General features: G+C 41.7%; 1 protein-coding gene across 1 annotated transcript; it reads left to right on the plus strand.

Moving 5' to 3' along the window:
• The first annotated feature begins 20,748 nt into the window (after positions 1 to 20,748).
• On the plus strand, positions 20,749 to 27,399 carry LOC109776070 (crossover junction endonuclease MUS81). Its single transcript, XM_073505397.1, is given in 15 exon segments — positions 20,749 to 21,032; positions 21,656 to 21,753; positions 21,915 to 21,993; positions 22,157 to 22,243; positions 22,336 to 22,446; positions 23,518 to 23,675; positions 23,774 to 23,827; positions 23,925 to 23,995; positions 24,072 to 24,178; positions 24,688 to 24,748; positions 25,128 to 25,286; positions 26,211 to 26,290; positions 26,444 to 26,678; positions 26,770 to 26,892; positions 26,991 to 27,399. Coding segments are annotated over 15 exon segments (1,740 nt in total). The 5' UTR covers positions 20,749 to 20,820; the 3' UTR covers positions 27,096 to 27,399.
• Positions 27,400 to 27,754: the final 355 nt, after the last annotated feature.

Below are 27,754 nucleotides of genomic sequence, written 5' to 3' on the forward strand. Positions count from 1 at the left end.
ACAATGAAAAAGTGTGAACACCGACAAATAGAATGATAAGTAGACATAAATGTAATGTCGGTGAGAAACACGTACTCCCCCAAGCTTTGACTTTTGGCCTAACTTGGTAGCCGATTAGTAGCCTGGATAGTAGTCAGCGTAGTAGCTCACGGAGGCTCTTGGTGCGGATGCCTCGGCTTGCCTGCCGCCACCACTGCTGCGTTGTGAGCTCGGGCCTCGCTCTGAAGAACAAAATATCTTCTCTTGCTGTTATAGTCAAAAAGAGCAGGCGCAGGCAAATATGTGTCCACAATAGATGTTTGGTTAAACAATAGATTAAAAGTGAAATCATGAATCTTTCCCTTAAGGATTTTATGATCTTTTAGGGTGTCAAAATCTAAATACTGTGTGGGTAGGATAGGATCAAAGGGCAAAGGTGAGACACCAAGCCCTAGTGCTAAACACGTGGCATAAATTCCACCATAGAACCAGCCACTGTTAACGTTATGCCGAAGTCTACGTGCAACAATCGCTCCAAGGTTATAATTCCTTTCACCAGTGAGAGCGGTGTGGATGAGGCTCAAGTCTGGAGCACAAATTGTACTACAATCTTGCTTGCCTACTATGCATTTCCCGTTGAATAATGCAAAGTACTGAATTGCGGGAAAATGAATGCTCTTTATTCTACCTTGTGTCACTCCCCTCCTTTCACCGTAACAAAGACTAGTCAAGAAAGATTCATACTCAGCCTTCGGTGGTTCATGAAGCGAACCCCAAAATGGGAGTTTGCAATGGTAAGAAAAAATCTCTAGTGAGATAGTAAATGGATTATCATAAAGCATAAACGACACCCTAGACTCACGTGGAAAATATTTAAATCCTTTAACAAATGATTCAGTGAGAAGTTGGCGTTGTTCACACTTATTTGAAAGGTAGGGACCGGGGCCGGCATTGTGAACATATTTCTCAAATTCCTCCTTAATGCCCACACGCACCATATAATCATCACAAAGCCATAAGCATGTTTTGGTGGCGGCATCTCATGTGAAACTTTCACTTGGTTCAACATAAGATCGGCGAGCAGAACTGTCACTAGAAGATGCCCCCGAGGATCGTCTCCTCGAAGAACTCCACCCAAATAGGTTCATCATGTCCGCGTACAATTTTCTGAAGAATAAAATGTTTGAGGTAACAAAAACTTGTCAGCAAAACTTTATAAAATTGATAGCAACTACTCATAGGGATACCTAGAGACCATAGCAAGCATCCAAACTACTTAGAACACTAAGAATTAAACATGCAAGCTCATCTACATCAGCACCAAGAGTAGCTAATTATTCAAAGTATAAACCACTACAACAAAAACTAATTGGACAAATGGTGGAGTCACATACCAAGCAACAATCCCCCGAAACAGTTTCGGAAACAGAGCTTCTAGCAAAGAGATCAAAATCCGCGGGTTTGAGCTCAAGAACACGGGAGAGAGAGAGAGCAATGGGGATTTTTCCTGGAGGTAAGTGATGATGTGGGCTAAAGAGACAAGTGAGGGGGGCCACGTGGGGACCACAACCCACCAGGGCACACCTGGGGGTCCTGGCGCGCCCAGGTGGGTTGTGCCCACCTGGTGCACCTCCCTCTGATATTATTTACACCAGAAATTTAGAAATATTCAGGAAAAAAATCATGTTCAATTTTCAGAGCATTCTGAGAACTTTTATTTTTTGGTCATTTTTTATTGTACGGAAAATTCATAAAACAGACAAAACATGGCATTTTATTTTATTTAACTAATAGAAGCAGAAAACAAAAAGTAGGGACAAAAGGTAGTGCTTACTGAATTCATCAACTTCGTACCGTTCAAGATCCATTAATGAGGTTGATCAAGTCTTATTAACAACCACTTTCGATTAGCATGAAACCGAAGAACTTTCGTAAATCACTAAGTTACCTCAATGGGGATATGAAGGTCCCCAACAATAAGCATTTCGTATTTCTTTTTGACAGTAGGTAGAGGTATTTGAAAACTTCCAATAGTGATTGTCTGAGATTTTTCAATAACATTAACACCATTCACTTGGAATTGTTTCTTCGGAAAGTGCACCATATGCTCATTACCATTGATATGAAAAGTGACCTTGCTTTTATTGCAATCAATAACAGCCCCTACAGTATTCAAGAAGGGTCTACCAAGGATAATCTACATGTTGTCGTCCTCGGGCATCTCAAGTATAACAAAGTCAGTCAAAATAGTAACATTAGCAACAACAACGGGCACATCCTCACAGATACCGATTGGTATGGCAGTTGATTTGTTAGCCATTTGCAAACATATTTTAGTAGGTGTGAGTTTATTCAAATCAAGTCTTTTATATAAAGAGAAAGGCATAACACTAACACCAGCTCCTAAGTCACACAAAGCAGTTTTCACATAATTCTTTTTTATAGAGCAAGGTATAGTTGGTATACCCGGATCTCCAAGCTTTTTAGGTACTCCATCCTTAACAGTATAATTAGCAAGCATAGTGGAGATCTCAGCTTCCGGTATTTTTCTCTTATTTTTGATGATGTCTTTCATGTACTTTGCATAAGGAGGCATTTTCAAGATATCAGTCAAGCGAGTACGCAAAAAGACTGGCCTCATCATTTCAGCAAAGCGTTCAAATTCTTCATCATCTTTCTTTTTAGTTGACTTGGGTGGAAAAGGCATAGGTTTTTGAACCCACGGCTCTCTTTCTTTACCATGTTTTCCAGCAATGAAGTCTCTTTTGTCATACATTTTATTCTTAGGTTGTGGGTTATCAAGATCAACAGGTGGTTCTATCTCAACATCATTATCTGGTTCTTTATCATTGTTTGGTTGAGAGTCTTCATGAACCTCATCATTACCTTTTTCATTATCACTAGGTGAGTTTTCATTACCAGACTGAGTTTCAGCATCTGAGATAGAAACTTCATTATCATTGTCAGGAGGTTTTTCTATTTCAGGTTCACTAGAAGTGTGCAAAGTCCTATCATTTTTCTTTTTCCTTTTAGAAGGACTAGGTGCACTAGTGTTATTTCTTTGTGAATCTTGTTCAATTCTTTTAGGGTGTCCCTTAGGGTAAAGTGGTTCCTGAGTCATTTTACCTCCTCTAGTTGCAACTCTAACAGCAAAGTCATGCATATTATGATTCATTTCATCAAGTAATTCTCTTTGAGATTTAGCAACTTGTTCTAATTCAGTTTGAACCATAGAAGCATGTCTTCCAACACCTCTAACATCATTTGAAATTCTAAATAACAAGTCACTCAAGCGAGCAATCATATCAGAATTATATTTCAATTTTTTCATAACATTTGCATTGAAGTGATATTGCTTTCTAATGTAATTTTCAAACTCATAAAGGCATTGACTAGGATGCATATTGTGAGGATTATCATTATCATTGAACTTCATAAGAGAATTTACCTCTACCACCTTAGGAACTGGTGGTGTATTAAGCCCGTGTATTTCTTCAATACGAGGTAAATTTTTAACATCTTCAGCTTTAATACCTTTTTCCTTCATAGATTTCTTTGTCTCTTGCATATCTTCAGGACTGAGATATAATATACCCCTCTTCTTCGGAGTGGGTTTAGGCGGTGGTTCAGGAATAGTCCAATCATCATAATTTTTCAATATATTATTCAATAATTCTTCAGCTTGTCCAACAGTTCGTTCCCTGAAAACACAACCAGCACAACTATCTAGGAAGTCCCTAGAAGCATGGGTTAGTCAATTATAAAAGATATCAAGTATTTCATTTTTCTTAAGAGGATGATCAGAAAAAGCATTAAGTAACTGGCAAAGCCTCCCCCAAGCTTGTGGGAGACTCTCTTCTTTAATTTGCACAAAGTTAAAATATTTCCTGTAAGGCAACTTGTTTCTTATGAGCAGGAAAATATTTTTCAGAGAAGTAGTAAATCATATCCTAGGGACTACGCACACAACTAGGAGCAAGAGTACTATACCAAGCTCTAGCATCACCCTTTAATGAGAACTGAAATAATATGAGAATAAAGTAGTAGCGATTTTTCTCATCATGAGTAAAAAGGGTAGCTATATCATTCAATTTAGTAAGATGTGCCACAACAGTTTCAGTTTCATAACCATGGAAAGGATCAGATTCAACCAAAGTAATTAACTCTGCATCGAGAGAGAATTCATAATCCTTATCATCAATAAAGATAGGTGAAGTAGCAAACTTAGGATCACATTTCATTCTAGCATTCACAGATTTTTCTTTATACTTGTGTAGTAATTTCTCTAGATCATCTCTATCATTACAAGCAAGAATATCTCTAGTTGCTTCTTCACTCATAACATAACCTTCCGGTACCTTAGGCAATTCGTATCTAGGAGGGCTAGCTCTAGCAGGTTGATGTCGCTTGAAGCTACGTCGGTTTTCCCCAAAGAGGAAGGGATGATGCAGCACAGCGGTGGTAGGTATTTCCCTCAGATATGAAACCAGGGTTATCGAACCAGTAGGAGAACCAAGCAACACAACATAAACAACCCCTGCACACAAAGAACAACTTCTCGCAACCCGACATGTTAAAGGGGTTGTCAATCCCTTTCGGGGTACGGCGCCTCAAGATAGGCAAAACGGATGTGAGTGTAGTAATTTGATAGATCAAACGCCAAACAAAATAAATAAGAATAAATTGCAGCAAGGTATTTTTGTATTTTTTTGGTTTAATAGATCTAAAAATAAACGCAAGGAAAAAGTAGATCGCAAGGCAAATAAATGAGAAAGAAGACCCGGGGGCCGTAGGTTTCACTAGTGGCTTCTCTCGAGAAAAATAGCAAACGGTGGGTGAACAAATTACTGTTGGGCAATTGAACCTCAAATAATTATGATGATATCCAGGCAATGATCATTACATAGGCATCACGTCCAAGATTAGTAGACCGACTCCTGCCTGCATCTACTACTATTACTCCACACATCGACCGCTATCCAGCATGCATCTAGTGTATTAAGTTCATGGAAAAACGGAGTAATGCAGTAAGAACGATGACATGATGTAGTCAAGATTCGTTTATCTATGGCGGTAGATATAGATCCCTTCTTTTTATCCTTAGTAGCAATGATACATACGTGTCGGTTCCCTTTCTGTCACTGGGATCAAGCACCGTAAGATCGAACCCACTACCGGGCACCTCTTCCCATTGCAAGATAAATAGATCAAGTTGGCCAAACAAAACCCAAATATCGGAGTAGAAATACGAGGCTATAAGAGATCATGCATATAAGAGATCAAAGAAACTCAAATAACTTTCATGGATATAAAAAGATATGACTGATCATAAACTCAAAGTTCATCATATCCCAACAAACACACCGCAAAAAGAGTTACATCATATGGATCTCCAAGAGACCATTGTATTGAGAATTCAGCGAGAGAGAGAAAGCCATCTAGCTACTAACTACGGAACCGAAGGTCTACAAAGAACTACTCACGCATCATCAGAGAGGCACCAATGGGAGTGGTGAACCCCTCTGTGATGGTGTCTAGATTGGATCTGGTGGTTCTGGGCTCTGTGGCAGCTGGATGAATATTTTGTCGACTCCCCTAGGGTTTCTGGATTTTTGGGGTATTTATAGAGCAAAGAGGCGGTCAGGGAGGCACCCGAGGTGGGCACAACCCACCAGGGCGCGCCTGGGCCTCCTGCCGTGCACTGGTGGGTTGTCCCCTCCTCGGGACTCCCCCAGGTGCTACCAGGGCCCAACATCTTCCTTCTGGTCCATAAAAAATCTCCGTGGAGTTTCGTGGCATTTGGACTCCGTCTGATATTGATTTTCTGCGGTGTAAAAAAACATGGAAAAAATAGCAACTGGCACTTGGCACTATGTCAATAGGTTAGTACCAAAAAAAGATATAAAATGGCTATAAAACGATTATAAAACATCCAAGATTGATAATAAAATAGCATGGAACAATCAAAAATTATAGATACATTGGAGATGTATCAGCATCCCCAAGCTTAACTCCTACTCGTCCTCGAATATGTAAGTGATAAAAACAGAAGTTTTGATGTGGAGTGCTGTCTATCAAGTCATATCATATTCTTTTGTTTATAGCATGGACATTTGGAATTTTATGTGATTCAAAGCAATAGTCTAGTTTTGACATAATAATTTAGATACTCAAGCATATCAACAAGCAACTATGTCTTTCAAAATATCAACACTAAAATAAGTTATCCCTAGCCCATCAGGCTCAAACATTGATCCATTCATGAAATACACTCGAATATTAGCTACACCCAATACTTGAGCATGATCATATTGCCTCCTAGTTGGTGCTTTTTATAAGAGAAGATGGAGACTCAAATTCAAAAATAAAAATTGCATAAAGTAAAAGAAAGGCCCTTTGCAGAGGGAAGTAGGGATTTGTAGAGGTGCCAGAGCTCAAAGCAAAAAATTATAGATAAAAACATTTTGGGAGGTGTATCCGTCCCACCAACGAAAACGACTCAGAGTTTCGAACACTTTCCATGCTAGATATGCCATAGGCGGTTCCCAAACAGAAAATAAAGTTTATTCCTTTTTCAACCATACTTTCACTTTCAATGGTTAGCTGTGTCCACGGTTGCCCTCCATACCAACACTTTCCAAGGAATTTATTATTTGACAACATAAAGTAAAGTTATTTTTTTTTGCATTTCGGGACTGGGCATCCCTAAGACCTTTGCCTTACTCTCATGCAATGACAAGTGAATAAACACTCATCTTGAGAATAACACATCTAGCATGGAAAATATTGGCCACCCGTTACCGTGCCGCGAGCGAAACAAACACACGAAAGAGAAGTTTATTTTGAAAATTAGAGATGGCACATGCAAATTTTCTTAGAACAGCAAAATAATACCGCATATAGGTAGATATAGTGGACTCATGTGGCAAAACTGATTTAAAGGATTTTGGATGCACAAGTAGAGATCATACTTAGTGCAAAATGAAGGCTAGCAAAAAGATTGAGAAGCGACCAACCATGAAATGAATATTCTCATAAGCAAGCATTAAGCATAATTAACACCGAATAATGAACCACAAGTAGGATATAATTTTCATTGCATGATTATTGACTTTCGTGCATGCATAGGGAATCACAAACCTTAACACCAATATTCTTACTAGAGCACAATTACTCATCAACATAACTCACATATCACATCATCATATCTCAAAACTATTACTAAGAAACAAGTTTATTTTGTCCAATGATCTTCATGACATATTTTTTTCTTTATCCTTCTTGGATATCTATCACTTTGAGACTAATTTTCATGTGTTGCTTTTCATAAGCTCAAACAAATATAAGTGAAGATCATGAGCATAACCAAATTTTCTTTCTCTCAAAATAATTCAAGTGAAGCAAGAAAGAATTTGTTCAAAATTTTACTAACTATCAAATAAATCTAAGTGAAGTAAGAGAGCATTTCTTCAAAAATACTAAGCACACCGTGCTCAGAAAGATATAAGTGAAGCACTACAGCAGTCCTAGCTCGTAAAGATTTAAGTGAAACATAGAGAGCAATCTTAACAAGTCCTGACATAATTTTGGCTCTCTCAAATAGGTGTGTCCAGCAAGGGTTGATGACTTAAAACACAAATCAAAACAAGCAAAGACACATATCATACAAGACGCTCCAAGCAAAACACATATCATGTGACGAATAAAAATATAGCCTCGAGTAAAATACCAATAGTTGTTGGAAGAAAGCGGGGATGCCACTCGGGGCATCCCCAAGCTTAGTTGGTTGCTCATTCTTGGATAATAGCTTGGGATGACGGGGCATCCCCAAGCTTAGGCTCTTACATCCTTCCTTCATCCATCGTAAGATAACCCAAAACTTGAAAACTTCAATCACACAAAACTCAACAAAACCTTTGTGAGATCCGTTAGTAAAAGAAAGCAAACTACTACTATAAGTGTTGTATCAAACCAACTCATATTTTGTTTTGGTATTATATCTACTGTATTCCAACTTTTCCATGGCAAAAACTCATCAAAGAAAACCATAAAGCCATCAAAATAAGCACACAATACAAAGAAAACAGAATCTGTCAAAACAGAACAATCTGTAGCAATCTGGAACTTTTGAATACTTCTAGAACTCCAAAAATTCTACCAGACCAGGGTAATTTGTATATTAATCTTCTGCAAAAAGAATCAGGGCAAAATCTCTTTTCTGTGATTTATGAAAATTATTTTCGTGAGTGCAAAGTTTCTGTCTTTTTCAGCAAGATCAAACAACTATCACACAAGAAGATCCTAAAGGCTTTACTTGGCACAAACACTAATTAAAACACAAAAGACACAATCATAACAGTAGCATAATTGTGCAAACACACAAGAACAAAAAGCAAAAGGAAAAAATAAATTTTATTCATTGGGTTGCCTCCCAACAAGCGCTATAGTTTTACGCCCTTAGCTAGGCGTAAAGCAAGGATCTGAGTTTTATCATCTTTGGTGCTAGATCCGTAAGATGCCCTCATGATTGATTCATATGGTGGCTTAATTCTTGTTCTAGGGAAGTGTTCCATGCCCTTCCTCAAAGGAAATTGGAACTTAATATTGCCTTCTTTCACATCAATCACGGCGCCGATAGTGCGTAAGAACGGTCTACCAAGAATAATTGGACAAGACAGATTGCAATCAAAATAAAATCTATGGGCACATAATTTCTATTTGCAAGAATAAGAACATCATTAATTCTTCCCATAGGCTTTTTAATAGTAGAATCCGCCAAGTGCAAATTTAAAGAACACGATTCAATATCAGTAAGACCAATCACATCACATAAAGATTTCAGAATTGTCAAAACACTAGCACCAAGGTCACATAAAGCAAAACACTCATAATTTTTAATCTTGACTTTGATAGTAGGTTCCCATTCATCATGCAATTTTCTAGGAATTGATACTTCTAATTCCAATTTTTCTTCCAAAGCTTTCATCATAGCATCAACAATATATTTAGTAAAAGCTTTATTTTGTTCATAAGCATGGGGTGAATTTATCATGGCTTGACACAAAGAAATACAATCAATCAAAGAGCAAGTATCATAATTAAAGTCTTTGTAATCCAAAAGAGTGGGCACATCCTAGTTAAAGTTTTGACCTCTTCAAACCCACTTTTATCAATTTTCTCAATAAGATTTTCACCCTCCGAAATATTGGGACGCCTTCTACCTAAAGTTGACTCTTCTCTAGTCCCTTTTTCATCAATATTAATTTTACTAAACAAGGAATCAATAGAAGAAACACCAATCATTTTAAGATCTTCATCACTTTTACGAAAGAAATCACTAGAAAACGCTTTCTCTAAAAATTCTCTTTTAGCTCTAATCATAGCGGTTCTTTTCTTACTTTCATCCGTAGAAACATAAAGAGCTTTAATTGATTCATCTAATTTAGGCACACAAATTTTCATCTTGAGATTTTCCACATCATGAGCAATTCTATCAACACTTCTAGACAAATCATCAATCTTATTCAACTTTTCTTCTATGGAAGTGTTGAAAACTTTTTGTGTTGATAAATTATTTAATATTATTCTCAAGATCAGAGGCATTCCTATTATTATTGTAAGATTGATTTCCATAGGAATTACCACAATTATTAGAGGAATTACTAGGAAAAGCCCTAGGATTAAAATTACCTCTATAAGCATTGTTATTGAAATTATTTCGAGAGATAAAATTCACATCAATGGCATCACTATTTTGCTCAATCAAAGTAGACAGAGGCATATCATTAAAATCAATAGGAGCACTTTTATTAGCAACCAATTTCATAAGAGCATCAACTTTATCACTCAAAGAAGAAATTTCTTCAACCGAATTAACTTTACTAGTAGGAGCTCTTTCGGTATGCCATTGCGAATAATTTGCCATAATATTATCAAGCAATTTGGTGGCTTCACCCAAATTAATTTCCATAAAAGTACCACCCACGGCGGAATCTAAAAGATTACGAGAAACAAAATTCAATCCCGCATAAAAAATTTGTATGATCATCCAAAGATTTAACCCATGAGTTGGGAAATTCCTTAGCATCATTTTCATCCTTTCCCAAGATTGTGCAACATGCTCATGTTCAAGTTGCTTGAAATTCATGATCTCGGTTCTAAGGGAAATAATTTTTGCGGGAGGAAAATACTTAGTGATAAAAGCATCCTTGCACTTATTCCAAGAATCGATACTATTGCGAGGCAAGGAAGAGAACCAAATTTTTGCAAAATCACGCAAAGAAAACGGAAATAATTTCATCTTGACCACATCATTGTCCACATATTTTTCTTTTGCATATCGCATAATTCCATGAAGGTATTAAGATGGGACGCGGCATCCTCATTAGGAGTACCGGAAAATTGGTCTTTCATAATAAGATTCAGCAAAGCAGTATTAATATCACAAGTCTCCACACTAGTGGCCGGAGGAGAAAGCGGAGTGCCAATAAAATCATTGTTGTTGGTATTTGAGAAGTCACATAATTTGGTGTTCTCTTGAGTCATTATGATCACACAACAAGATTGCACTCAAAACAGATCCGGCAAGAAAACGGCGAATGGAAAAAGAGAGGCGAATAAAACGACAAATTTTTGTGAAGTGGGGGAGAGGAAAACGAGAGGCAAATGGCAAATAATGTAAATTGCGAGGAGATGAGATTTGTGATTAGGAACCTGGTTATGTTGAAGATCCTCCTCGGCAACGGCGCCAGAAAATCCTTTTGATGTCGCTTGAAGCTACGTCGGTTTTTCCCCAAAGAGGAAGGGATGATGCAGCACAGTGGCGGTAGGTATTTCCCTCATATATGAAACCAAGGTTATCGAACCAGTAGGAGAACCAAGCAACACAACGTAAACAGCCCCTGCACACAAAGAACAACTTCTCGCAACCCGACGTGTTAAAGGGGTTGTCAATCCCTTTCGGGGTACGGCGCCTCAAGATAGGCAAAACGGACGTGAGGAATTTGTAGTAATTTGATAGATCGAACGCCAAACAAAATAAATAAGAATAAATTGCAGCAAGGTATTTTTGTATTTTTTGGTTTAATAGATCTAAAAATAAACGCAAGGAAAAAGTAGATCGCAAGGCAAATAAATGAGAAAGAAGACCCGGGGGCCGTAGGTTTCACTAGTGGCTTCTCTCGAGAAAAATAGCAAACGGTGGGTGAAAAAATTACTGTTGGGCAACTGATAGAACCTCAAATAATTATGACGATATCCAGGCAATGATCATTACATAGGCATCACGTCCAAGATTAGTAGACCGACTCCTGCCTGCATCTACTACTATTACTCCACACATCGACCGCTATCCAGCATGCATCTAGTGTATTAAGTTCATGGAAAAACGAAGTAATGCAATAAGAACGATGACATGATGTAGAGAAGATCCGTTTATCTATGGTGGTAGATATAGATCCCGTCTTTTTATCCTTAGTAGCAACGATACATACGTGTCGGTTCCCTTTCTGTCACTGGGATCAAGCACCATAAGATCGAACCCACTACTGGGCACCTCTTCCCATTGCAAGATAAATAGATCAAATTGGCAAACAAAACCCAAATATCGGAGAAGAAATACGAGGCTATAAGAGATCATACATATAAGAGATCAAAGAAACTCAAATAACTTTCATGGATATAAAAAGATATGACTGATCATAAACTCAAAGTTCATCAGATCCCAACAAAGACACCGCAAAAAGAGTTACATCATATGGATCTCCAAGAGACCATTGTATTGAGAATTCGGCGAGAGAGAGAAAGCCATCTAGCTACTAACTACGGAACCGATGGTCTACATAGAACTACTCACGCATCATCAAAGAGGCACTAATGGAAGTGGTGAACCCCTCCGTGATGGTGTCTAGATTGGATCTGGTGGTTCTGGACTCTGCGGCGGCTGGATGAATATTTCATCGACTCCCCTAGGGTTTCTGGATTTTTGGGGTATTTATAGAGCAAAGAGGCGGTCCGGGGGGCACCTGAGGTGGGCACAACCCACCAGGGCGTGCCTGGGCCTCCTGGCGCGCCCTAGTGGGTTGTCCCCTCCACGGGACTCCCCGAGATGCTACCAGGGCCCAACATCTTCCTTCTGGTCCATAAAAAATCTCCGTGTAGTTTCGTGGCATTTGGGCTCTGTCTGATATTGATTTCTGCGATGTAAAAAAACATGGAAAAAACAGCAACTAGCACTTGGCACTATGCCAATAGGTTAGTACCAAAAAATGATATAAAATGACTATAAAATGATTATAAAACATCCAAGATTGATAATAAAATAGCATGGAACAATCAAAAATTATAGATACGTCGGAGGCACCTTACGAGGACCCTTGAAATCCTTGGGCAAATGCTAGTTTCGCAAAACCGGCACTAAACATGGCACACCCAAGGTTCTAGATGTTACGCCCGTCTCCACCGAAGTGGTTGGATATACCGGAGAATGTTGATGAGCCGCTTGCTGAGCCGCCAGCTCAGCCTCCCGACGTGCTCTGCCCTGATCCACCAAAGTCTGAACACCATCACGCACCGGGTCACGTCCACGAGGCTGGTTACGGCGCCTGTCACTGCTTGAAACCGCTGGTGAGTCAATTTGTCTGCTATAACTCCGACTCGGGCGAGGGGTTGAGTGAATCCTCTCACGGCTATAAGAATAAGCCGCCTATTGGGCCACGACCGTCTGGAGCAGTTCTCTGGCTCGTCGTATTTCCATTGCTGCCGGTGATTCGCCTTCAACTGGTAGAGCCGCCAGCCGCATCGCCACAGAAATCATATTATCCAAAGGGTTAGAATAATGACCCAGGGGCGTCGGTACATACTGAGGTGGAGTAGTATTCAAACGGGGTGGCTCCGTCGTGCGCGGCTGAGCCGGCGCTCCAGCCCCAGGCGCTTCCACCCGGTTCATCTCCGGCGGGTCAGTGGTTCCCGCTCCCGGCGTGTTGAAAAGGTTTCTCGCCTCATAAACTGAACGTAGACGAGTCTGATGCCACCTCCTCATGATTTCATTTGAAGCGTTTTGATCCATCGTGAGCCGAAAAGACTCCGACTGAATCCGCTGCGCCTGAGCATCTAAAGCAGCCCGCTCCGTGGCCATCCTGGCGTTCTCTGCGTTCAGCTCCTCCTTGGCATGTGCTATCTCATCATGCAACTTTGCAACCTCCGCGTTATGCTGAGTTTGATTTGCCGGGTTAACCTCCGCTGTTAACAGTGTTGTCAGATTATCCAACAAGTCCGACAAGATCTGAGCCGGCGGGCGCACAGGGCCTCCTGCCCCATGGATAATCTGACAAAGGCGTGCTTCATGGCGGGTTGAATATGGGCAGGTCGTGCAAGCTGAGCCGTCTCGATGATGTCGGTGCAGGTGTCTGGCTCAGGGCCCGGTTTGCCGATCTTGCCGATGAAGATGTGGATTCCGCCAAAGGGGACCCGGTACCCGTACTCAATTGAGCCGGCCTTGGGGCCCCAGCCTGCATCGTCGATGTAGCGCTTGCCGCGACGACTCTTGGTCATCCGGCCCATAGCGTATCCCTTGATCTCTTCGAAGCTGCCCTTCAAGAACTCAAAACCACCGTGCGCTGGCCCCACGGTGGACGCCAACTGTCATGGAATTGTCACGGCAGATGTCCTAGTAGAAGGACTTAGTCATGGAGTCATCGCAACTAGGTTAGCTTAAAGGGGTTAAACGGGACAAAGGACACAGGAGTATATACTGGTTCGGCCCCTTGCGATGAAGGTAAAGGCCTAGTCCAGTTTGAGGTGGTATTGCTTATGTTTCGATTACCAGGGAGCGAATACGCTCGACCTAGCTTTCGATCTCTTGTCTCTTGCCCTTAACCCACCGCCGGGTCATCCCTTTATATACACAGGTTGACGCCCAGTGGCTCACAGAGTCCCGGTCGGCTCATAAACAACGTTTCCGGCTCGGTGACTAATTACACTTGCCTTACAATACAAGTTACACATATATGGATGTTTACACCTACGGGCCTTAAGTCGCCTTTGGGCTTCGGGCCCTTTAGCAAGTCCGCTTTATGAACTACCATCTTCAACATCTTCATGGGCTTTGTCTTGATGAACCGCCATTGGTATAAACCGTCCCCTCCTGGGCGGGTCATACCCAATAGTTATATCCCCAACAAATATACCTGGCAAACACTTCGCCATTCTGATTTTTGAACAGTTTATAATTTGCATCAATGGATTCATCAATGATAATAGGGTTAGCACAAGTGAAGCCAGATAAGGTAGATGGATCCACTAAAGGTCCCTTTGCAGCAACCCATGTGGTTTTGGGGTACTGCTCAGGCTTCCAGTATGAACCATCAACATTCATTTTCCTCTCGAACCCAACACCCTCTTTCCTAGGGTTTCGGTTCAGAATCTGTTTCTTGAGGACATCAGATAGTGTTTGATGCCCTTTGAGGCTTTTGTACATCCCTGTTTCAAGCAATGTCTTCAACCTAGCATTCTCATCAGCAATAGTAGTGGTATCCTCCGAAGAGGGTTTAGCCACCACATCAGCAGTTGAAGATATTGCAACACTAGCAGCAGTAGAACATTCAACAACAAAGACAGCATTATCACGCTCAAGACATTTTAAACATGGTGGCACAAAATCTACTTGAGCGGAACTGATCTGTTGAGTGCGAAGTGAATCGTTCTCCTTTTGAAGATCTTCATGAGACGCTCTCAGATTCTCAAGTTCTTGCTTCCTTTGAAGATAATCATAGGAAAGCTTCTCATGAGTAGCTGAGAGAGTTTCATGATGACTTTCAAGTTCTTCGTACTTAACGTGAAGATTTTTCATGTCTTTAATTAAGGACTGGGTTCGATTCATTTCCGCGTCCAACAGGTCATCGCTTTTGTCTAGCAACTTTTGAATATGTTCCATAGCAGTTTGTTGTTCAGTTGCAATTGTAGCAAGTGTTTTGTAGCTAGGTTTGGATTCACATTCAGAGTCATCTTCACTGGATGTTTGAAAGTAAGCATCGCGTGAGTTTACCTTGGCACCACGTGCCATGAAGCAGTAGGTCAGAGCAGAGTCATCCTCATCATCGGCTTCAGCATCGGCGACGTGGCCATTGTCTTCAATGTTGAAGATGGACTTGACGATGTAAGCCGAAGCTAGAGCCAGGCTTGCCCCGCTTGAATCGGACTTCTCCTCAAACTCCACCTCCGCCTCCTCAGAAGCAGACTCCTCCTCTGAATCCATCTCCTTGCCAACAAATGCACGAGCCTTGCTGGATGAGCTCTTCTTGTAAGATGAAGACCTTGATGAAGACTTTGAAGAAGACTTTGAGGATTTCTTCTTATTCTTGTCGTCAGAATCATATTCCTTGCCTTCTTCTTCTTCTTCTTCTTCTTAGATTCCTTGTCCCACTGAGGACACTCAGAGATGTAGTGACCAGGCTTCTTGCACTTGTGGCATGTTCTCTTCTTGTGGTCACGAGTAGAAGCTTCATCATTTCTTGAGCTGGATCTTGAAGGTTTTCCGAAGCGATTCTTCTTGGAGAACTTCTGGAACTTCTTCATGAGCATAGCTAACTCCTTTCCAATGTCTTTAGGATCCCCAGAACTGCAATCAGATTCTTCTTCAGATGAGGAAACAACCTTTGCCTTCAAAGCACGGGTTCGGCCATAGTTGGGGCCATAAATGTCTCTTTTCTCAGATAACTGGAACTCATGCGTGTTGAGCCTCTCAAGTATGTCAGACGGATCAAGATCTTTGAAGTCAGGACGTTCTTGTATCATCAGGGTTAAGGTGTCGAATGAGCTGTCAAGTGATCTCAGGAGCTTCTTGACAATTTGGTGCTTGGTTATCTCAGTGGCGCCAAGAGTGCGAAGCTCATTTGTGATATCAGTGAGGCGATCAAATGTGAGCTGGACATTTCCATTGTCGTTTCTCTTGAAGTGGTTGAAGAGGTTGCGAAGAACATCAATCCTTGAGTCTCTCTGAGTTGAGACGCCTTCATTAACCTTGGACGGCCAGTCCCAGACTAGCTTCGCAGTTTCCAGTGCACTCACACGGCCATACTGTCCTTTGGTCAGATGACGACAGATGATGTTCTTAGCAGTGGAATCCAGTTGAATGAACCTCTTGACATCAGCAGCGGTGACACCTTCACCGACCTTGGGAACGCCATTCTTGACGACATACCAGAGGTCGACGTCAATGGCTTCAAGATGCATGCGCATCTTATTCTTCCAGTAGGGGTAATCAGTGCCATCGAAGACTGGGCACGAAGCGGAGACCTTGATTATCCCTGCAGTCGACATAGCTAAAACTCCAGGTGGTTAAACCGAATCACACAGAACAAGGGAGCACCTTGCTCTAGTACCAATTGAAAGTGCTAGTTATCGACTAGAGGGGGGTGAATAGGCGATTTTTATGAAAGTCTTCAAAACATGAGGTCTTTGAAGACAAACAGATGAAATGAACCTATTGATATGCAGCGGAAGATAGACTACACTAGACAAGCCATAGTCAAGTAAGCAATGTAGTGAAAGCACGAAGACTATCAGCAGCTAGGTAGTATGGATCAGGGTGGAAGACAGTATGAAGCCAAACAACAAATAGTCTTCACACAGTGAAGTCAATCAGATCAGACAAGCAAGCAGTGACTTCATGAAGACAAACTGAAAAGTAAAGGGAAATGGGGGATAGAACCAGTTGCTTGGCGAAGACAGGATTTGGTAGACCAGTTCCAGTTGGTGTGACAACTGTACCTCTGGTTAGGGAGGCTGAGATTGAACTCAGAAGACCGTGTCTTCACCTTATTCCCCTTGAGCAAAGGACACGCGGTCCTCGCCCAATCACTCTGGTAAGTCTTCAAGGTAGACTTCCAAACCTTCACAGACTTCGTTCACCGGCGATCCACAATGACTCTTGGATGCTCAGAATGCGACGCCTAACCGGCTGGAGGATTCATAGTCCTCAAGTGTAACAAGTCTTCAGGTCACGCACACAGAAAGACTTCAGTGATGCCTAACACTCTTTGGCTCTGGGTGTTTTGGGCTTTATCCTTGCAAGGATCTCTCTCTCAAAGGCTCCGGAGGTGGGTTGCTCTCAAACGACAAAAGCCGCGTACTAACTCTGAGCAGCCACCAATTTATGGTGTAGGGGGTGGGCTATTTATAGCCAGGAGGCAACCCGACCTGATTTGTCGGAAATGACCCTGGGTCACTAAGGAATCGACACGTGTCCATCGGTCGGATTTCAAACACACGCGACAGCTTGACTTGGGCTACAAGCAAAGCTGACTCATCCAGCTCTGGATAAGGTTTGCTCTCATTGTCTTCACTCGAATACATAGGATTTTGGTTGAGCATCACATCAGTCACTCTGACTTTGTTCACTTGGACCCCACTTAACAGTACGGTGGTTCCTATGACTCAACAAAGAAGAAAAGGAAACTACGAAACAACTATGTCTTCGCACTCCATAGTCTTCAAGTGAATGTCTTCACATGTCATAATCTTCATCGTGAATGTCTTCACGAACCACCATTGTCTTCAATGTCTTCACACATTTTTAGGGGTCATCTCTGGTAGGTAAACCGAATCAATGAGGGACTACTACCTGTGTTATTATACAATTCTCACAAACACATTAGTCCCTCAACCAAGTTTGTCGTCAATACACCAAAGCCAACTAGGGGTGGCACTAGATGCACTTACAGCGGCGTTCCTCGCCGGAGATGAAGAAGAAGGCTGAACGGTATACCGAGTGGCACTTAGGTAGTGGTGGGGGATGGCTCCAGTGACGGCAGTGGGTCAGGAGGCAGCAACGGCGGCAGGACAAGACCCCATCTTCCCTTGTCTTCTCTATAGCAGCGCTGGAGAAATCCACATCGTCCTCATCATCACGCAATATAATTTCCTCACGGGGTCAACAAACCACTTTGACCTAGTCCACGTAAGCAAACCATCTGACAAACCCGGGGGCCGGGGGGACAGTTCTCTCCTCGGGCTCCTCCATGCCAATACGAATTCAAGCAACGGCCCCCTCTATCCTTGAGAACGTTCTTTGCCTAGCTCATCTACAGGAAACAGATAGTCTTTCCCATCACTCCAATCTTTACTTACCTACCTTGGCTTAACTCATTAACTCCCATGACAGGGTTCTCTATAACTCCTTATTCTGGCCTTCATTCTTCTCTTATTTCTACTCTCCCACGAAGGCCTGTCCCTATCAACTAGAAAGGTAGTAAGCAAGTACTGAAACAGAACATAAATCCATTTGCTTAACATATGCCTATGTTACAAACATTAAGGGAAAGGTAAGGTTGATTCATTTGCTTTTCATTCATATGAATGCATAGGAACTTAGCTTAGAAAGAGGAGCTTGGGACAGAGCTTGCAAGATATGAACCACGAGCAGAGGTTGTCCCTTGAAAGAAGCACCGACCAGAATAATAGGTATCGAGATATGCATCTGGATAGGCTGTTTTAGCTAGCTAGGCATTTGCTTGTGATTAATACTTCTTAAGGTAGTTAGCTAGGCAAGTATGTATTCACGGAGAAGCAATGGTATAGGTTGAGTAGTACCGGTTTAGAAAGGCAAGTAAAGTATTTCAAGTATGCATGCGTGATAAGTCAAGCAAAACCCAGACGGAGTGGGAGAAGAGATGGATTTTTTTATTTGTTAGAGGAAGGAGATGCGGTGTAATATGTGTATGTAATAGGACTAGAAGGAGGCATGCATGTATGGTATAAGTAAGGAATAGACTTTCACAGAAAGGCATGGACTTAGAGGGATAGTATTTAACAAGGAAGCACGTACCGGCATAGGCAACAATGATTTTTTAACGGTATTGGTTAGATTAGGGGGTTAAGTGAACCAAAAGAAATGTCAGGGGGTTATGCAAACAACCCACTTTCTTGGGGGGAATAAAATGGACTTTTTTCAAATAGAAATAGGAAAAGAGATGTCATTTGGTTCACATCATAGGAATTTTTCCATTGAGTCTAGGCTAATGTTTATTTTTCTTTGAAATGTAGAGGATAGGAACCAATTCTATGTAGGGATTGGAATCCATTACTACGAACCAAAGGACTCTAAAGGAAAAAAAATCTTACAAGAATCCTATCCTATAGAATTCCTATGAAATTCCTCCAAACCAAAGGAGGCCTAAGAATTAATCGAGCATCTTCCTACTGTTCTAATAAACATAAACCAACACAAATATGCAGTTAATGAATAAACAAAGCCAATGTGTGACCATCAGAAATCTACAATTAATCAGTGACACCAATCAAACTATCAAAAAGCTAATTTGCGACCAGAAATTCCATGTTTTTAAAAAAGCTTTGGCAATATGCTAGTAGCATAGTCGGCAATAAAATAAATTGAGCCTCGAGAGTTGCGTCGGTGTATCAACAAGCATGGCATGGTGCAAGATTTGTTGCTGGTGCTACTAAAGACTCACATGGCATGGTGCGTCAACAAGCATGACATGGTGTAGATTTTGTGGCTCGTGCTACCGAAGATTCACATGGTATGGTGCAAGCATGGCATGGTGAAGAATTGAAGATTAATATGGCAATGTACACTTGCTAGTCAAGTAGGTAGAAATGAGGCTTGTCCGTACCAGTCGGAAATGACAATGTTCTGGGAGTTGGAACCATGTGAGACTGAGATGAACATCGTGGACTCATCATGTAGAGGTGGAGAGGCCGCCCTCTTCACCGATCGCAACCTGGCGGCTACTGCTAGGGAGGCCTGGTCATAGCCTTGCCTCCTTGTCCGTCACAACCGACAGCTTCCGGCAAAGCAACCACTAACCCATCAAGCACAGCTATGAAGAACCATTGAGCCGCAGCCGCAACCTTTCCAGATGGGAGGGAATGAAGGTAATGGGATAGAACGACTATGTTTTCTTGACGAGTTGCTCTCTGTTAGGAAAGTTTTGGGCCTATCTATTTGGGTCTCTCTGTGTTCAGTCCGCTTAAATGTAATCTGAACCTTCCAACAACCGCAACATCGTTCCGACCATTTCGTGCAATGATTGCCTATATATGCCCATAGGGCCGCTTGGAGTGTTCTAAACAACGATTGCACTATGATATCTGCACTTTTTGCTGGTGATTTTTTTTTGTTTGCACACACCCGTCGCGGCCTTCATATCCTCCATGTGACGGACGATGGTCGCAGATATGACGAATCTGCTAGAGTTGCTCTTAGCATAGAAAGTGAGTTTCACATGGCTTCCCAAAATGGATGGACAATATTTTTGTCAAAATCTGGCCACGCAAACAAAAGGAATTCGAAAAGTATACGTAAAAACTTGTACGCCTCCTATGCGATCGTATTTTTTTTCAAGCACTTTAAAAAATGCCACATTTGATGATCCAAAGGAGAACTAAAAGTAAGCACTAAATCTATTTTTCACAAGGGATGCAAAACTCAAAGTTTCCACTGTTTTTACAGAACAATCAGATCGACCGGAGATTTTTATACTCAAAACTAGTTTGATTTTTCTGGCATTTCAAAAACCATTTGACATTTCAACACGCGTAGGAGTAGGAGCACATGGGCAGGCGGTCCGCAGACGAAGACCACAGCCCACAGCCACAGGCAAGGTCTCTCCTCTGTGTATGTGTAGCCTGTACCTCTACGCACGGTCTCGTGCCATCAATTAACTCTCGACTGTAAAAACCAGTGAATCGCAAAGCCAAAACTTGCGAACCAGTAAAGGCGGGCTCCTCCCCCCCACTCCCAAACCCCAAACCCTAACCCACTCCCCCCATTCCCCACTCCCCGCACCCCACGGCCCCAATCCCCCCAACCCCTCGACGCGGATGGCGCCGCCGGTGCCGAAGAAGAAGCGCAAGGTGAGCCTCCCGGAGAACGAGGAGGTCGCGACCAGGATCTTCGAGAAGCACCGCTCCATGGCGGCGCAGCAGCCGGGCGGCCTCCCGGAGCACCAGGCCCGCGCGATCGCCGCCGCCTACAGCGGCGTCTGCGCCGCCAAGGAGCCTATCCGGACCCCCGGCGACCTGGCCCGTCTCAAGTGCGCATTTCCCCCGCCTCTCTCGAACCTTTTCCTCTCACGCTGTTGGGACGAGCCTAGGTTTCGGTCGGTTTCGGGGTCGCGCGCTTTGGAACGGGCGCTGCTGTCACATTGCTGCTCCAAGACGAATGGGTCGGTTTATGATTTAGGTGCCTCAGCTCTGGGATCTTAGTTGTTGTTTGGTGGATGCAGCGGCTTAGTCCTTGGGGGATTTTAGTTGTGCCCATTTTGGTCCGAGCATGAATTTTCGGTTTGGATGGCTATTGGTCTGTGGAATCACAACCCTTCCCCTTATGTTTACTCATATGCTGAAATCGATTTAGGTCATTACCATTTCTATATGGCGAGGTGTATTTGCATCCCTTTAGGGTTGCCATCCTACTTGGGATTTGCCTGCAAGTAGATAACCAGAGAAATGGTTCATATAGAACTCTTTCCCTTTGATTTTTCTTTTTGTGTGTTGAATTTAGAGGCGGAAATCACACACTAGATTAATGTGTGGAATGTATCTAGTACAAATGTCTGCTTTCCACATTGAGTTGCATCGATTTTTGAAAAACTTTTACATTTTCTGAATTAGTTAAACATTGCTGTTGCTTATTCGGTTCTATTCTTTTTGTCAGGGGAGTTGGAGGTTGGGTTGTTGATGTTATGGAAGACTCCTTTCCAGGGTCCAGCCTTCATTTGTCTCCTCCGAGAAGTAATACACCAGGAGAAACGGGTAATAGTTTACATGATTGCTTACGTGTCCTCTGGAATCAGTTATTCCTTTTTCACCATCAGGATGACAACAAGTCTTCTTCCCCTTCAGTTTTATCAATACTCAGTTCAATGGAAACAGGTTTATTATTATATCTTAAAAGGCTACTGTCCTTTTAACAGGGAAGAAGAACACACGAAACAAACCTTATGTGCCACGGTTGAAATCAGCTGCTTATGCAATAATGATCACACTCTACAGGTATGATTTTTTTTAGGGTGGGGGGCTATCTTACCTAAATTTTTGTTGTTCACGCTGCAAAATTAGTGCAACCTTAGTACAAAGGGCAACATTTAATCAGAGGAAAAGGGAAAAGACACTTGAATATGCATCAGCGGATATTGACAGTTGTTTTCCCCCCTAGGGAAATGGAAAGAGGGAAGGAATTTATGATGAGGCAAGAGCTTATTGATGCTGCTGAAGCCAGTGGTCTGTCACAACATGCAATAGGGTACAGTTTCAGTGACTCAGTATCTGCCACGGTTGCTGATTTCATCTGATATTTTAGTGCATCACTAACTGTCTCTGTTGTATTATGAGCAGCCCAAACAACAGTAGGAATTCTCGGAATGATGGTTACAGTTTCACTGGATGGAATAGCATGAAGACGTTAACAAATAAGTATCTGGTTGAGAAAAAGAGTAATCCTGCAAAGTAATGTACCAGGCTTATCCTCATGTTAATGTTATGTTTTTCCGTCATTTATTAAAAAAAGAATTGGATCTTTTAGGGGAGTAAACCCAATACGTTTTATACTCACGTATTAGAGCACAAGTTTTATTACCTTCACATCACTGGCTATTGCTGTATAATGTACTATTGTGGCTCTGCTAGCTATTGGTTGCGAACTTTTTACTTTGCCTGATCTTTCTTAAATGATAAAATGATATTTTAATGGACTCAAACTCAAGGAGATACCAGAGCTATACAATATATCACTTGTATGCTTGAACTTGACTCTCATTAGAGGGTTCATAGGGTTCTCACGTATTTAAGTATGATTGTGTCTGCACTAGTTTATCCGATTCATGCTCTTGCGACACTCACCGGATAGAAAAGCCTCTCACATGTTTTGGTCTGAGTGTGGATCGGCTGGATCCAAAAATGTGGCTAACCTCTGGTGTGCTTTTGCTGTTTGGTAAATGTGTTCTCTAGTAATTTAACTTGTATCAAGAAACATTCCTACTTCAGTTTTTTCTCTTGGTCGGAGAAGTTTGATATAGTGCAGCAGTGAAGTCATATATATGCTAGCAAAGTATCAACATCTGATAGTTTGCTAGTTGATGCTTGTGGGCACCTTAGGTAATATAATGCTCTCTAATCTTTTGAGCTAATTAAGAAAATATATCTTTTAAAGATACAGCTCTGCGGTGGTATATCATCAATTTTCTATCCATGGAATAGAAGCAGGCATGTCCAATTCCATAGCTCCTCTATACTTATCTGGTCCACAATATGAACCTGAAACATGTTTATAAAAATCTTGCACATGTGGCCATTTTGGAATGTTCCAGATATATGCCAGTTTGCTTCATGAACCAGATCTTGCTCATTATTTTGGTCCTACAGTCATCTCCCTTCTTTATTTCCACCCTGAATACAAGCAGAAGCTCACCCTGTTCAGTTTGCATCTCCTTTTCTCTCTGGGGCTTTATTTGCCACGCACACACATTCTGTTGAGATACCAAGCATAGACTTGGGACTTACCGTATGAGTTTGCTGTAGGTATTACCTAACAGAAAAAGGCAAAGAGACAGCTCGCGATTGTCTCGCACGATCTGGATTGGACGGTCCTGCAGGACCTTTAACGGCGGTCGGTCATCCTGCAGTTGTGCTCAGCGATTCAGATTCTGACGAATATGGCGGCAGCAGTCCCCTGATAGGTATTAATAAAGTTTTCTGCTCATGCAGTATGAATTTCCAGATAACCGATTATTGTACCCCAGCAGCACTATAATAAATTCCTTTTACTCAATTGCAGGTTCTGAAAGAAGTGGACTTCCAAACTCAAAAGCAGGCAGTTCCAGTTCCTTTGGTATTAGCATGCTTTCTTTGCATATAATATGATGATGTATTCCATAAGCAAAATATTACTCCCCGCTGATCTTTGTAGTTAATGCCATTTTTTTCAGACAACGGCCGTGCTACTAATTCTCCTCTTTCATCTTGAGGAATGTTTGGACAGCAATCGTTTAGTGCAATGGTACACTTGACTTTCCCTTTCCGTACCCTTCTTTTTCAAATGGAACATAATGCAACATTTTCTTTTCTAACGTCAGGGTTCTGCTGAAAAGTCTTTACTAGCTATGCCACCTCATCAATCTAATGAAAGTTTTCTGAAAGCTTATGAAGTGGTGCTGATATTGGATGATCGAGATACTTTCGGGTCTGTATGATCGTATCTTACTGATGAGTTGTATTTTTTAGTTGTGTCTGATATTTAAGTAGGATCATAATAAGGCTGTCTTATCAAATAAACAATATATTTAGGCACCCCCCTCCCAAAAAAAAACATCTTTTGAGGAGGGTAAAGTAACTGAGGATTGGGAGTATGCGTACCTAGTCTCTTTTTCGCATGACCTGCAAGGGCATTCTATTCTTCATGTTAATATTATTTCTGTTAAAATAAGATAGGCAAGGGATTTCACATATTTATCCACTTACTGCTGGAATTGTGGATTTTGATGAAGCTTTGATTCGTTATCTCGTGTTACTTATACTGTTTAACCTTCTACTTCTGTATATAAAATTTAGATTCTGTATGTTGTTTAATTAAATTATTTTCCAAGGAAACAAATTGATTATTGTTGCACCCAATAGTTTTTTATGTTTTATTTAATCGTCCATCTATGCATCAGAATTCAGTTCTCTTATGATTGCTCCCTTTTTGTGCAGGCCCCGTTCCAGAAGAAAAGTTGTTGATAATATACGCTCGCAGTTTAATATTCCTGTAGAGGTTAGTTGGATTGAGAGTTATGTGAACTCTTCTTTGTTTAACCCTGCTTGCCCTTTCCTTTCTTCTTGTATCTAATTCATCAGTACTCCTCTGGGTGTTATCCTTGTTCATTTCTTCAGACAACCAAAGTACACTGCTAAAAGTCATTATATGCATCAACATGGCTCTAAATTAAATGCCCTGTACTGCTGGATTAATTATCTGATATGTTTGGTCGCTGCCCCACTGTGTTCATGATTGCTGACTGCACTTTTTTCTTGCTTGTGTGCAAGGAGACAGTATAATAATATTAACAAAGTTGCTTTGCATAGATTGAACTGTTCATGTAATGTGCCAAAGAAAATGGTGCTGATCCTTCTGTTCGAACCATGTCATCCAGATTAAACTCTTGCCTGTTGGAGATGCTCTTTGGATTGCTCGCCATAAAGAACTTGACACGGATTATGTTCTTGATTTCATTGTTGAAAGGAAAAATGTGGATAATTTACTTGGCTCAATTAAAGACAACAGATACAAAGATCAAAAACTAAGACTGAAGGTACCATCTGAAAATAGCTTTGATTTTTGTCATTAATATTATAAACCTTCCATCTTAACTTTCCCAGTTCTTCATGCTTTCAATTTCTCACTGATAGTAAAAAAGGGCAGCCTGCTGCACGTAGCTCCCGCTTGCGTAGGGTCCGGGGAAGGGTTCGACCGCTTTGGGTCTGTAGTACGCAGCCTTTCCATACATTTCTGCAAGAGGCTGTTTCCAGGACTCGAACCCGTGACCTCATGGTCACAAGGCAACAGCTTTATCGCTGCGCCAAGGCTCCCCTTACAATTTCTCACTGATAGTGATAAAAATAAATTGTATCGTAGATTACCATTTGTTTCTTGTCACAATCCTGATCAGCAGTTGTGGCAACACAACACATTGTTTTGGTCATGTTGCAAATAAGTTGATGAGCATAGTCATTAGCCTGTTTGGCGGCACAGGTATGGATGCATCTCTAAACAGTTAGATAAAGAACTTTTTATTTTGATGAAGAGCAGCAGCGAATCGGTATCTGTGCTTCTTTTTTTAGATGAAGAACTTTGTGATATCTTGTTTATTTTAGATTTCAATTGGGTTCCAGACATGCTGAATATGAAAGGAATGTTTCCCTGCAACGTGCTGAGTATCTTTTGACCAGCCATGTTTTATGCCCGCATGCTATTCCCTGTGATTTGATGTTGCTTGAGTCTAATCTTAGCCGAGGAGATTTTTTTCCTTATTCTTTGTTATCATTAATTGAAAAGCATAGCCCATGTTTGGGTATGAGGTGATGAAGGACGATGTTATTAGCAGACATAAGCTTGAGCCTGTAGATTGTGCATCTCTTCCCAAAGAAACTGTATTTCTTGTCCATATATATGGGTTTGTTGTGGTTATTTTAGCAACAATACGACGTGATACCTCCATTTGTTGTATCCTTTGCAGAAATGTGGGCTAAGGAAGCTAATATATCTAGTTGAAGGGGATGTAAACACTGTAGATGGATCAGAGAGCGTTAAAACAGCGTATGTACTCTTCTCATGAAGCCTGGACAATCATGTTAACCCCTGAATGGCAGTGCTTTTTTTTTCGTTGTTTAACATTATTAAGTATCATTCCTTCCATTCAGGATGTCAGTTGTATGCCCTATTAACTGCTCCATATGCTTTCTATTTCAGCTGCTTCACTACTGAGGTTCTTGAAGGATTTGATGTCCAAAGAACCACTGGGTATGCTGACACTGAAAAGAAATACGGCCACCTCACGGGCTCTATAATTGATTACTACAGCAGAAACTTCTCTGCTGGTGCTGATACCTCTCGACTTTGCCTGACCTACGATGAGTTTGTGAAGAGGTGTTCTGACCTTGAGAAGGTCACTATGAGCGATATATTCGCCCTTCAGCTTATGCAGGTAACTGGGCGAATACGGCCACCTCCACCAAAGTTTGCCGGGTAGTCCATTTCATGCAGTAGTTTTCTCATTTATTGTGCATGTAAATCAGGTGCCACAAGTGACAGAAGAAGCTGCTCTTGCTGTCACGAGTCTCTACCCCACTCTTCTCTCGCTTGCTAAGGCGTACACCATGCTTGTGAGTCCTCTTCTCATTGGAACAGATGTGACCAGTGTATGTACACACACATCCTTAGCTGCTCCTCATGCTATTGATGTACAGAACAATTCAACATCTGTGTAAACTAAAAGTTTATCCTTGTAACTTTGAAGGATGGCGATAAGCGTGCCCAGGAGAAGATGCTGAAGAACAAGAGCGACATGGTCAACGCGGGGGCTAGCAAGAACATCTTCAAGCTCATCTGGGCGGAAGGATGAACACCCCGTAGTTAGCCGGTCTTTTGGTCACGTCGCAGTGATTTCAGGCCACCAATGCAAGTTCCCAAGGCGAAAACAGGCGGGGACCATACTACTCGTACGTCGTAGAATTGCATGCCGCACATTATGGAGTCGTCGTGTTAATGCAGTACATTAGCGCTTCGTGTGTGTGTATATATGTATATACTATTAGCTCTTGACTCAGTTGCTTTGATCCATGTTTAAGAACGACATGTTGAGCAGATTCTGTTCTGTGAAGATTGTGGTGTTGAGGAGACGATTGAACATGCACTTTTCTCTTGCACCTGGGCCAAGCTGTTCTGGTCTGAACTTCGTTGCTTCCTTCCGGTCAAAATCCTTTCTCTTCATCCGGATTCGGCTGTAGATATTGTTGATGGCAAAAAGTTTCAGAACTGCATGCTGCTATCATTTTGTGTGGGTGCTGGACGATTTGGACTGAAAGAAGCAATAGGAGACACGGAGAACTTCAGTTGGGCCATTGATACCATCCACAATCTAGCTGCGCTAGTGGGCTCGGCATGAGAGCCGAGAGAGAAATCGGTGTGGATACCCCTGAGATCACTTACATCAAGGTCAATGTTGACGCAAGCAAGATAGCTATGGTAGCATGGGAGCTGTTCTTCGGGACAATATCGAAG

This window comes from Aegilops tauschii, chromosome 7 (genome assembly GCF_002575655.3).
Source record: "Aegilops tauschii subsp. strangulata cultivar AL8/78 chromosome 7, Aet v6.0, whole genome shotgun sequence".
Classification (NCBI taxonomy): domain Eukaryota; kingdom Viridiplantae; phylum Streptophyta; class Magnoliopsida; order Poales; family Poaceae; genus Aegilops; species Aegilops tauschii.